This window comes from Paroedura picta, chromosome 7 (genome assembly GCF_049243985.1).
Source record: "Paroedura picta isolate Pp20150507F chromosome 7, Ppicta_v3.0, whole genome shotgun sequence".
NCBI lineage: Eukaryota > Metazoa > Chordata > Lepidosauria > Squamata > Gekkonidae > Paroedura > Paroedura picta.
Window position 1 is genome coordinate 43,365,717 of NC_135375.1, and position 13,635 is coordinate 43,379,351.

At 46.1% G+C, this 13,635-nt stretch overlaps 2 protein-coding genes across 2 annotated transcripts in view; both read right to left on the bottom strand.

Moving 5' to 3' along the window:
- SPATA9 (spermatogenesis associated 9) overlaps positions 1-13,635 on the bottom strand; it is a 46,121-nt gene that overhangs the window by 5,832 nt on the left and 26,654 nt on the right. The window lies entirely within an intron of this gene.
- GPR150 (G protein-coupled receptor 150) lies at positions 116-7,169 on the bottom strand. Its single transcript, XM_077347629.1, has one exon. The coding sequence runs from the start codon at positions 7,167-7,169 to the stop codon at positions 5,835-5,837; it is 1,335 nt and encodes a 444-aa protein (XP_077203744.1). The 3' UTR covers positions 116-5,834.

The window sequence follows — 13,635 nt, forward strand, 5'->3', positions numbered from 1 at the left end:
CTTACAGTCGCCTTCCCTTTCCTCTCCCCACCACAGACACCCTGTGAGGTGGGTGAAGCTGAGAGAGCCCTGATATGACTGCTCAGTCAGAACAGTTTTATCAGTTCTGTGGCGAGCCAAGGTCACCCAGCTGGTTGCATGTGGGGGAGTGCAGAATTGAACCCGGCATGCCAGATTAGAAGCCCACACTCTTAACCACTACACCAAATTGGTGTCTATGTTTAATATGTAACTGAAGTTACATCAGGCAGAGAAGAATGTAAGAACGTCTGCTGGAGAAAGGAAGCTTGTGATTCGCAGTTGCTCTCACTTAGTCTTTTAACTGTAGTTAAGAGGCCACTGATTGGCATGTGTGCACCAGTCCAAACTGTACACTCAGGAAAAAAAAACAGCCAATACAATTACAACAGCAATATTCTTGTCCGAGCAACACCTAAGTACAGTATCAAGCTTCTGAACATGAATTTGTGTTCTTAGTAAAGGGTGCAGAGGAAAAGATTATTCATAAGCAGGGGACTCGTAAGGACTTGTGGATACCATCTCATTTACCCCTGTATTCACACTTCACTCCCCCCCCTCACACACACACCCTGGTTAACTTCTTCCATCTCTTGCTCTCCTCAGTCTTTAGCTTTCCATTCTCTGTTATCCTTTCAGCCTCTCCCTTGGAAAACTCTGACCAAGCATCAAAGGTTGCACAGTAGCAAGTCACTTGTACAAGTTATGCAAATTCCCAACCTGACCAAGCTGCACAAGTTGTATAAGTGGCAAGTTACCCACTGTGGCAGCTGGGCTTGTTCAGGTTGCACAACAGCAAATCACCAGAAAAGTTGCATGGTGGCTGCTACTGGGCCTGGGTGAGCTGCTTGGCAATAAGTAGCTTGGTAGCCACCACAGGCCTGGCTGAGTAGCTCAGGTAGGAGGACCCAGGTGGGAGTGGGAAAGTAGAGAGGAAAATCCATAGACTTGTCACATTTGAGTCAGATCAGGTTTGTTCTTCTCTTGTCTGAGGAGGCTTTATAAGTCCCAGAGCCTGATTTTTAGGGAGAGTAGGCTAATTTAGCAAATGCTTTAAAAGGAGACTGTGTGAGAAACTAAAATTTTGAATTGTTTACTGAATCATTTGCTTTGTAGACCTTTTACAAAAATTTCCATACTTGAATTTTTCCTTTCCTTTAACCATCATGCATTGCTAGCCAGTGTTTTTATTATTAACTGATATTTGTTTCATAGAATGCTAGGCTGAAGACATAAACATGTGAGTGAATATGGCTAGGTTTGATTGTGCCCACTTGAAGACCATGGAGGGACAAGCTCCAAGCAGTTAAGTCTGTCCATTGTTTGCAGCAAACATCAACTGCAAAAGTAGTTTGATAAGGGGGAAAGGAGTTTTCATTAGGTTGCCCAAAACATGCCATTCTCCCAAGAAAACTGTGGCATCATCTACCTGGGTCTGGCTGATTCATATCATTCCTAGAAAGGAGGGCACAAACTATAGAGTGAACTGATACACAAAGAAGCATAAAAGCAGTTAAGGGAAAAGGAAGGGCAAAATCCCCCATCACTGCCTGTCAAGATTTTCCCATTCACATTGTATCAGCTCTGTCTAAAGCTTGCCTTAGTATGTATAGATGTCCACATGTGTATGGGTTAAATACAGTGGGGTGTTTCTGAATTTTCTTGGGATGAGCTTAATAACATTTTGTCGATATTTGAGAACTTACTGCCTGGCTTTATCTTGTCCCTTCCCTCATCTCTGGAAAAATACTGTTAGGTGGTGGTGGTGGTTATTATTAAATTTATTACCCACCACTCTCAGCAAAGCCGGCTTGTGGCAGGTTACAAAATAATACAATCCCCTAGACCCCTATTTTCCTTTAAAACCAGTAATTAAAAACTACCAACAACTGGTAGCAACCAATCCACCCACCTCGCTGGGAAATCAGGTGAGAGGATGACCACCACCGATGACATATGGTGGGATACTCCTCCTTTGGGAAGGCCCATAGATCTTCTCTTCGCCCTGGCCTCAACCGTAGGGTGGAGGTCTGATGACACTTTTAGCTTATTTATGCTGGGCCAAGGCTGTTTTTTGTGGCAGAGGGAGTAGCTGACAACTGTACCTCTCTGAGCCGAGTTTCAAGGATAAACTGGTTAAAGCAAATTCCAAAAGCTCATACACTTTGAGATATCTAAGGTTGTGAAAAAGCAAAAAAGTCACCTAGGGAATTAAAGTTTGACTGATACTTGGTCTCTGTATTCAGAAATTTACAACTGAAACATTATACCTGAATGAACCTGTAAGTGCTGTACATTACACTTGAATATAGTTTCAGGTCTCTACTCAATGTAATTCTGTCCAAGAAAGCTAATAAAAGTTATTGGTTTTTTCTTACCTCATGCCTCATCTGAATTAGCTTTATTGAGAAGCCACTTGACAAGCTCAGTCTGTCAGGTAGATGTTATAGTACTAACCGTACAAGTCAGACTTCCCATCACACTACCTCTATTCAAATATAATTGAAAACCCAGACCATAACATATAAAATATGGATTTAGAATTTCCTCTTTAACTCTGCATCTTTTTATAAGAATGTATGTAGAGCTTGCTGGATCAGACCACTGGTCCATCTAGCTCAGCAAAATGGATAACCAGTTAGCCTGAAGGGCTAACAAAACAGAGGCCAAGACTTGCCCTGGTGCTGCCTCCCAGCACTGGTATTCCAAGGTATGTCTCTGTATATGTGGAAAGTACCATCAAGTCACAGCTGACTTTCAGCTACCCTGTAAGGTTTTCAAGGCAAGGTGCAAACAGGAGGTGGCTTGCAATTGCCTGCCTCTGCATAGCAACCCTAAACTTCCTTGGTCTAATATCCAAGTACTAACCCAGCTTCTACAATCTGATGAGATTGGGCTAATTTGGGCCATCCAGATTAGTGTCTCTGTGTATAGAGGCTCCCTTATTCAATAAGAAACTAAGAAGAGAGGTACTCATGGTTTCAAAGCCAACTGTGCATACAGAATTGCATGGATTGTCCTTAACTATTTGCAGTGTGTTTGGTTGTATGGCAGATAGCAGCTGTTTTTCAGCCAAAAACTGAAATGCATGTGATACTAGTAGTCAGCACTGGGTATATTAAAGTTAGTTCCATATGCAGTTATTGAACACATAGAGAGTGGAATGATAGCACCTCTGCTGGCCCCTTCCCCCTCCCCAACATCCATGGATTCAATTGAACGTGTAAAAAGCCCTTATGCACAATGTTAATCAGTGGGTGCAATTCTTACATCCTTCTATGTAAGGATGAACGTCGAAAGGGAGTTGACGTCTTAAGGTCTTTCAAAGCTGTAGTCTTGGTTTATGTTACTGTCTGCATAAATCTTGTAAATACTTAATCTAGCCTTCATTTAGTATACTCTGAATACTTGTTCATATATAGCAGCAAAATAGCAGTGCTATTTACCAAAAGACATATTCTACATTGTGTGTCACTTGGTCTAAATAACCAAGAGAAATGTGCAGGCAGCTTCTCCCTAGCAACTGTTGTTCTCATTTTATTGTAAGAGAATTAGACCCAGCTCTTCACCTTTATCTCCACAAAGCAAGGGACAAAAAATGAGTGTTTCAGTTTCTTTCAATCTGCTTCACTAGAGTGCAGACAGCTAGTCCTCCTGCTTCCTGCTGTTCTCCAACAAGCTCCAGAATATTAATGCAGAATTTTAAACTGGGAAGAGTAAGATGTATAGCCCAGACTAGCCCTGTCTCATTAGACCTCAGAAGCTAAGCAGGATTGGCCCTGGCTAGTATTTGGATGGGAAACCTGATACCAGCATCATGTCGCAGCGCCAAGCAATGGCAAACTACCTCTAAGTGTCTCTTGCCCTACGGGGTTGCCATAAGTCAGTTGTGACTGGAGGCACTTTCCACCACCACTAACAGGATGTAAAGCCTCAAACGTTAATTTTTTTCTTGACATAAATGACAACATCATTAGACAGAATTTTCCTCTTCATAAAACAATGGGAGACTCTATGGGACAATGTTGTACTAGAGTTTCTCAGCAAGTTTGATTCTAGGGCTGAAATCCCACCCACCCCATACATATGTTAATATAACTTAGCTAAACAAGGAAGACTGCTGTGATACATGGTCTCTGTACTTTTCTTCTGCTCATCTGAGCTTTTTAAAGAGAGGTCAATTTTTTATATCTTACATTTCTTAGCCTTTTGATACCATAGATCACAGGCACAGAAACCACTAGAGAACTTTACGCTTGGGGGGGGGGAGAGCAATGGAAGCAGCTGGTTCTCTAGCTTGTGGCTGAGTCCATAACCCCCTCCTCTCAACTCATGTGGGCCCCCAGGAGTCCACAGACCCCTCATTGGGAATCCCTCATCTAGATGAATAGATACAATATATCAACCCACTGTCTTTTAAATTCAAGGCAGGAGCAGGATGACGATGACTGGGAGAAGGCACATGATTTCTTGAGACCAATCGCAAACAAATTTGTGCCCAAGGAACAAGCTTTTGTGTGGAAAAAACAACCTAGGAAATAGAATTCAAACTGACAGTTCATGAGCAGTGATTCTAGCCAAGCTGTCTCTTTGCACATAATTCCCCCTGTTGGAGCAAATGGCATAAAAACAATCTACTACACTAGTGCCTCCCTGTCATCAGAAAAAGGAAGAAAATATACGCCATACACTTCAAAGGTGAAATTATTATTCTCTACACACCACTGTAGTTGTGGAAGCTGTGGCACATGTGCATACTTATATAAGATATTTCTTTAAACGGCACATTTTTGAGCACATCAGCCATCAACATTCAAGGGAGTTAAATAATTTTAAAAGTTCTTTCAGTTTTCTAAGGTATATTTTGTACCTGCTAGTTTCTGTCAACCATCTGCCCCCCAGACCACTGCCTCAGCCTTCATTACTGATTTTAACATCTTACACAACAGAACAAAATGTGACAACAGCTATCCTATGATTCATGTACAAAAATGCCTTATTTTATAGATCAGTTTTTAAATCTATAGAACTATTTGCAATGCTGCTGCAGAAATATGACCAAACAGATCAGAATGACATGAATATTTGCTGCCTTTGCCTGGCAATAGCTGTCCTGATTATTTTGCCTCTCTTAAAAAAAATAAAGCTATGAAATATTTAATAATTAAAAGTAAAACTGTACAATTGCTGAAGAAGCAAACGGGTTATACAGAATCAGCCCTGATGACCTACAGGTGATCTATGAAATGCCTATTATAACAGCTTGTACAGCTCCTAGCATAATTTACAGGACATCAAAATTTGATGTGTCAATTCTGGCAACAAACTTTTCCTGCAGTAAAGGTGTAAACGTTCCCACTACACCAAATTTAGGGGCTACAGGAAACTGAACAAAATATCACAACATTTGGCAACCCGGTAACACTAACTCTTTAAATCCCTGTCTAGGAATTTTATTCCAAATAAATGCTTAAAATTATAGTTAGCTCTGAAGACATTGACCCAAATGGTTTCCTTTTCTTTGGAGAAAGCTAAGGGCTCAAGTCAGTCTCTTTTCAGAAAGTGGGTTCAGTAGTTGGATTTTTAAAATAGCAGTGGATTCTGTGAGCAACCAAAACATGTTTCCTGCCCCCACTGAAGATTAGATCTGGAATCCTTCTGAGATCAGAAGCATGAACAGCGGGCAAACTTGTGCCTTGTCACCTCTTTTTGGAAGCTGGAGCCTGCTTGAGAGTGGCCTTTGCGAGCGCCCAATTCCACAGGGGACTCCAGTGCCTTAAATTCGCCCCTTTCCGAGAGCAGCAGGTGTTCGTTTGTTACAATCCGCTCTCGCAAGCAGCAGCAGCCCGGGCCTCAGCCTCCTGCTGCTGGACAACCGCGGAGGCGGTGGGCGGCTTCGTCTGGCAGGGACAAAACCAGAGCCCAGTGCGCTCGGCGGCCACCTGTGGCGGCGGTGGGCGGTGTCGGTGGGGAGCCCGGCGCCGCGGCTGTCCGTCGGGGCAGCGGCAGAGGCTGCTCTGGAGGCGCCGCGCCCACGGCCGGTGGCTGTGGAATATTAGGCACACGTAGGGGTTGAGGGCGCAGTTGGTGGCTGCCATGATGCTGCCCAAAGTGGTCCGCGTTTCCTCGGCGGTGCTGGCGGGGGAGGCGAACGCCAACCCGAGTTCCAGAGCCAAGCGCGGGAAACCGCACAGCGCGAAGAGCGTCGTCAGCGCCAGAGTCAGATGCAGCGCCCGGGCGCGCGCGCGGGGCAGGCTGCGGGGCGCGCTGGGCGACGGCAAGGCGCACTGGGCCACCGGCAGGAGCCGCAGGAGGAGCGGTGGCGGAGCCGCGACGCCCGGGAGCTCGGCGCGGTGCTGGCGGGAGCTGCCTCCAGCGCCCCGGGACGGCTCCTCCTCCTTGGCGCTGGAGGCGCTCAGGGCGCTGAGCATGCGGCCGCAGGTTCCGCCCAGGAGGCAGGCGGGCGCCACGAAGCTCGTCAGGAGCCCGTACACGGCGTAGGCTCGGCCGTGCCAAGGGGGCAGCTGGGCGAAAATGCTGAGGCAACGGCTTCCGCCGTGCGGCGGGGCCAGCCTGTACACGAAGGCTTGCGGCAGGGCAAGCAGCAGCGCCAGCAGCCAGCCCAGCGCGGCCAGGGCTCCTCGGGCGGGCACGAAGGCGGCCAGCTGCTGCGGCTGTGGCAGGTGCTGAGGGCCCCGCACGACGTGGTGCCGCTCCAGGGCCAGCAGCACCAGCATGTGCGACGGGGCCAGCAGGCCGGACCCCTGCAGGAGCCGGAACAAGCGGCAGGTGGCGTCCCCCGCCGGCCACTCCGCCTCGCCGGCGTCCGCCGCCGGGGGAAGCTGCGAGAGAAGAGCCAGCCCGCAGCCGTAGAGATCCGCTACGGCCAGGTGTGCGAGAAGGAAATCCATTTTTCGCCGCCGCGCGAAGCGACCCGCGCAGCAGCAGCCGCCGCAGCGGAGCCGGTGGAGGAGCAGAGCGTTGCCCACCAAGCCCAGGAGTAGGATCACGGCCGCCGATATTGTCCGCGCAGGCTGCCCGGGCGCAGCCCAGAGGGATGGGAAGGAGAGGTTCGAGTTCCAGCCCGCGTATTGGGTGCTAGACAGGTTAGGTCCGAGGGCCAGGGGGTCGGAGTTGGATGCTTCGTCCATACTCCGCTCTCTGCCAGAGCGACCAGGCGCCAAACTAGGAACAAACTTTATTTTCGGAGAGGAGAGAGAGCCTTGTGCACAGACGGACGCGCCGCTCGGCAGCATATATAGGGTCTGCTTGTCACCTGGCACTTACTGTGGGTGGGCAAACCACGCTGCAGCCAAAGCGCCTGTGCTCTGCGCTGCCCACCCAGCAACCGCTATCTTATCCCCCTCCCCTCCAATTCAGCCTTTCCCATCCATCGGAGCGAAGCTTCTCCTGGTTGCATTCCTCCTCACATCCATCACCTAAAGGAATGTCTTCCACAACTGAACTAACCGCCTCCCAGCTGGATTTGCCTCAATATTTACTTTGTTACTCTAGTCCAGGGCCTGTTGGACTCACACTACACTGTTCACCCAAACAAAATCATGTGCCCTTCCTAAATATATAGAGGGGCCTGTTGTAAGGAAAGAATGCACAGCCCTCAGTGGCTGCACACCATCTTTGATAAAATAAACAGGATATTTGCCTTTGTCCTCACTAGATACAGGACAATACCCTATATCCATATTCTTAACCGTGGTATTAGAACTAAGACTGCCATATGGCTTTGCCTTTTGCCTTTATCATCAACTGGATATGCAATGATGAGCTTTTCAAAGTGTAAACAGCTACTAATGGCTGCACATCAAGTGCCAATTAAAGGCACAGGTACAATGGCCAGCTGAAGAAACTGGTATAAATCATCACTGAATCTAGTATGTGACCCTGCACTATTTACAGTGCAATCCAAAAAACACTTCTGGGAGTAAGTTTCAATTGAACAGTCCTGAGCAAGATTTTGAGTAAGCCTGTTTAGGATTGCTTGCTCACTAGGAGAAGAAGAGTAGGTTCTTATATGCCACTTTTCTCTACCAGAAGGGAGTCTCAAAACAGCTTACATTCACCTTCCCTTTCCTCTCCCCACAACAGACACCCTGTAAGGTGGGTGAGGCTGAGAGAGGCCTGATATCACTGCTCAGTCAGAACAGCTCTTATCAGGGCTGGGGTGAGCCCAAGGTCACCCAGCTGACTGTATGTGAGGGAGTGCAGAATCGAACTCGGCATGCCAGATTAGAAGTCTGCGCTACTAAGCTGGCTAGTTACAGCTTCGGGAGGAATAAGACTGTGGACTTAAGGGGCTTATTTGGATGATGAAGAGTTGGGTTTTATAACTCGCTTTTCACTACCCGAAGAAGTCTCAAAGTGGCTTACGATCGCCTTCCCTTCCTCTCCCCACAACAGTCACCTGACATCTTATTAGGATTGCTCCCTAAAAGTTGAAAATACATAGCTGACAGCTCCCCAGAAATGGACTAATCAACTATCATCCTTTATTTCAACTTCCATATACCTGTATTATCGTAAGACTTCTATGCCATTATGGTAGGCAGGGAGAAAAATCCAGGCCCATTACGAATGAATTATGCATGCCAGTAAGAGCTTATCAATTCATTAACTTGGGGAGTAGACCTGAATAGATGTGGGTGTTTGGATCTTTTGCTTTTAACAGAAGGTCCCAAGATCTCCATACTTTTCAGTAGTGGACAGGATCTTCTGGACTGTAGTCATAACTATGCACCTTACCCTGTCAGTTTTTATATAACCTTTACATGTTCTTTAAGGAATCAGAATTGGTTGAGTGATTCAGAGACCAATCACAAGCGGTTCTACTCAGAGTTCTGCTAAAATGTACTCAGTGTGCTTTACTCCCAGGAAAGTGTTCTTAGGATTGCACTGTCAGGAAACCATCGTAAGCAGATCTACTCACACTTAGTCATTTTGGAGAGATTTCAAAATTTGGAATAAATGTTCCATTTTATAAATAGAAGAAGCATACGACAGTTAAAATAAGTTGTTGCTGCACTTAATGCAGTTAATGCAGTTAATGAAAAAACACATGTTAGAACAAAACAGGTCTGGCAGGAAATACGGTACTCTGCATTATTCAAAATGGATGCATCTCACATTCACACGATTTATGTTAAACCTGTTTGTAATTCCTATTCATCTGAATGCCACCTTCAACCTTTGTGGTCTGTAATAAGAGCTGAATCCTACTGAGATTTGTCACTGTACATCATCATAGCATAATAATGAGTTCTCCATCCTGTTGCTGTGAAGAATTGTTGCAGAAAGAAGAAAGGTCAGCCACAGATTAGAACTGCATCATCAACTCACTTGTATTTTCATCCAAAAGGATAAATCTTTCTTTGACACTGAGTATCTTCTAATAAGAATTTCACCAGATGGCAACTCTCTATAAGGACGCCTCCATCTAATGGAAGGCAGAATGAGTCAGAAACAGCAAAATAATCATCAAAGGTTTTCAGATGGGGAGGAATTAACTATTATTATCTAAGAATAAAGATATTATCTTTACAAGTATGGGGAAGTACAGATGGCTACTTTTAAAGTTTTAGTTATGAATATTTTTCCTCTCAAGTCAAGGTTGATAAGGGATGCAACCTAAAATCAGTGAAAAATACTTGCAAACAATTATTTCTGGCTGCTTTGCAAAGTATTAAAATAATATTCTTGTAGCAGTCTGTCAGAGCCTCTTGTGGTACAGAGTGGTAAGGCAGCAGACATGCAGTCTGAAGCTCTGCACATAAGGCTGATTCTGCATGGGCTAATGCCCGTGTCCACATGATGTCGCTGCTATTCTGGCCCACTCCAGGGCATGCCGCAAATCGGGCACTCAGTTGGTGCATGCTAAGGAACATAGGAGAATCCATGCTCCCTTTTGTCCACTGCAGGGGCCAACAGAGGGGAGGGAATGCCCTGGTCAGCTTGATGGTGCTTTGTGGCACCCTGGGACAAACCGGGGCTTTAAAGATTTTTGCAGAAAGGTGGGATGGCATTCCCACACAATCCTAACTTCCTGCAAAGTCACACCCCACTGACACCCCTCCCCCACAGTGGAACCCGTATGCCATCGGGGACATATTTCAGCAGTGGACTAGCTGCCCCACTGAAATGTGTCCTCTGTGGGGACACAGAAAGCTGTGGAACACGCAGCTACGCAGCTATGCACCAGTGGTGGCTTGGAGTGGCGCCACTGGTGCGGGATCAAACCTTGTCTCTCTATCTCTCTGTCTCTCTGATAGCCCCTCTCTGGTGTCTTAGGCTAACAGACATCACAAAGTCCTTCTTCTAATGCAGTAATGTCAAAACAATCTACAGCTATGAACCAGTAGCTGCTCTGAATTTCCAGCTTTCATTTTTAAAAGCATATCCTGAACCTTTTCATTGAGGAAACAGAAGGGAAAAAATAAACTCCTTGCCATTGCAATGAAAGGAGCTAGTTGATAAAAAGCTGAGAATTCAGAGTAACTAGTACCTTTTGGCTACAAATTGTTGTTATTTTGCTGTAATCTAGCATTTACCTTTTAAAATATAGAAAACCCTCTAGTTGTCAATGGTGCGGGAATGGTAGCTGAGGGGCTAAGGAAGAAAAATGGCTCAGTGTGGAAGGGACCTTGAAAAATACATAATGTACGGTGCAGAGATGGTTTCTTAGATTGTGACAAATCAGGTTTGAGATAGCGGGAAAAGAAGGAAATTGGATTATTAGGACACTAGTAATCAAGCCCACTGTATGAGTAATACAGCGGGCGCTAGGCACTTACTCTCTCGTGGGGCTCCCCCAGGCGGCGGTCTTTTGTCGGCAGCTCCGTCGGGCGGCAGCCTGACGCGGCGAGAGGCGCTTCGTCAGGCCACCAGGCAGGAAGCCCCTGGCAACCGCGCTCTGTGCGGCTGCCGTGGGCTCCCTTGCGGGCGGCCTGACGCGTCGGAGGCGCTTCGCTCCTCCGACGCGTCAGGCCACTGGCAAAGGAGCAACTGCGAGCCGCGCTCTGCACGGCTCGCAGTTGCTGGGGCTGGGAATCAGAGGGACCAATCGGCAGGCGCAAAGTGCCTGCCGATTGGTCCCTCCAATTGCCTGTCTGGAGGAAGGGTCCAATCCAGACCCTTCCTCATCCTGGACACATCCCGCCCCAGAACCCCTTATTTAGTCTGCGGCGCCGTGATATGGATGTGCCAAAAAGCTGTTGCAGTTTGGATGCCAAACTGCAGATGGAGACTGCAGCAAAGAAATTAAAAGATGCTTGCTCCTAGGGAGGAAAGCTATGGCAAATCTAGACAGCATCCTAAAAAGCAGAGACATCACCCTGCCAACAAAAGTGCGTCTAGTCAAGGCTATGGTCTACCCAGTTGCAATGTATGGCTGTAAAAGTTGGACCATAAGGAAGGCCGAGCATCAAAGAATTGAGGCTTTTGAACTCTGGTGCTGGAGAAGACTCTTGCGAGTCCCTTGGACTGCAAGGCGAACAAACCGGTCAGTCCTAGAGGAGATCAGCCCTGACTGCTCCTTAGAAGGCCAGATCCTGAAGATGAAACTCAAATACTTTGGCCACCTGATGAGAAGGAAGGACTCCCTGGAGAAGAGCATAATGCTGGGAGCGATCGAGGGCAAAAGAAGAAGGGGACAACAGAGAATGAGGTGGCTGGATGGATAACTGAAGCAGTAGGTGGACTCTGGGGAATGGTAGAGGACAGGAAGGCCTGGAGGATCATTGTCCATGGGGTCGCAATGGGTCGGACACGACTTCGCACCTAACAACAACAACGGAAATAGCAGTGACATCTTAATTGTATTCCCTAATCCTATTCACCCCAATGTAGAGTCCTGTCTGTGCATGTTACTTCACTTAGAGTAAGAATTCTGTGCATCCATCTATGGTACATACAGGAAATTCCTAGTAAATGAAAGAGCTTTTCACCTTCAAGGGAATCACTGGTTTGCAGCACAATCTTGAATATAATCTAATTCATGTCTTCTCATTGGGGCTAGCATGTAAATCTTCAATTCTAGTGTTAATTCTAGTATAGCAATGCCCCTGATTTCTGATGCTTTATCAAACTACAGTTTAGAAATCTAAGTTTTTGAGCCTGCTGTATGGACAGTTCTACTTATTTAACTGATATTTTACAATTTACAAGCCTGGATATACCCACTTTAAAATATCAGATGGGTAATATGGAAGACCACTGTCTGGGACCCTGGACAGCCAATAGTAAATAAATAGTACTGACTCATTGACAACTTGGTGTGTTCAGTGGGGCTCTTAATCTTGTTGCTGGTGTGTTATCATTTGGTAATTAAAGACTTCGTTGCTTTTAATTTTAGAAATTAGAAACTGCCCTTATTCCTTACTATGATGAAAACAAGAGATAGTAATTATTTCAGCTAAAATGTTGCTGGATTACAACTAGGGTTTTTAGGAAATGGTTAAGAATGACATAGCTGCAAAAATCCAAATTGGTGCACAATTTGAAATACTTAACATGGAGATGTTTTCCAGGCATATCACACTGTTGCTTTATAAAAGAGTGTCCAGTTGCACCTTAAAGACTAACAAAATTTGTGTTAGGGCATGAACTTTCATGAGTCAGCTCTCACTTCAGATACTAAAACATGAGTCTATGTGTCCTACATATTTATTAGAGGAGTGATTTCAGATGCCAAACGATACTTGCAGGCAAATTATAGTAGGTTGGATTGGATTAGGTGTGATATGCAGAGGTAGTCAGCATGGAGAAACCAGCATTAGTACTGAGACAGATCTCAGTTCTATCCAGGGGGATGCAATACCTTGAACTTCGTTATCCCTTGCAATTCAGCAGTCTTCCTAAAGGTAAGCACTCTTTGAAATTCCTTTGTAAAAGAACTGCTGCTCTTAGGTCAGCAACTGAATGTCCCAGGAGGTTAAAATGTTTCCATGACTGTTTATTGAATGTTTTGGGGGTTTTATGTCAGATTTCTGTTCATTAATTACTTGTCAAAGGGACTGGGGTATGAAGCTGAGATGGCATGGTATTGCTAGGATATATATGAGAACAGTGTTGGCACCTTGGTTTGTTGCAGGCCTAGGTGCCAGAGTCCATGCTATTGTTATGTGCTCTCTATCGGGCAAGAGGCTTTTAAAAAGAACTTTGATGTCTAATAAGAGCCTCTTGTGGCGCAGAGTGGTAAGGCAGCCGTCTGAAAGCTTTGCCCATAAGGCTGGGAGTTCAATCCCAGCAGCCGGCTCAAGGTTGACTCAGCCTTCCATTCTTCCGAGGTCGGTAAAATGAGTGCCCAGCTTGCTGGGGGGTAAACGGTAATGACTGGGGAAGGCACTGGCAAACCACCCCGTATTGAGTCTGCCATGAAAACGCTGGAGGGCTTCACCCCAAGGGTCAGACATGACTCGGTGCTTGCACAGGGGATACCTTTACCTTTTTACCATAATGGCATAGAAGCCTTACGATAATACAGGTATATGGAAGTTGAAATAAAGGATGATAGTATTGAGTCTGCCATGAAAACGCTGGAGGGCGTCACCCCAAGGGTCAGAGATGACCCGGTGCTTACACAGGGGATACCTTTACCTTTACCTT

Bases quoted from the DNA above. Each gene is read 5' to 3' on its own strand.
- GPR150 (XM_077347629.1), bottom strand. From the start codon at position 7,169: ATGGACGAAGCATCCAACTCCGACCCCCTGGCCCTCGGACCTAACCTG.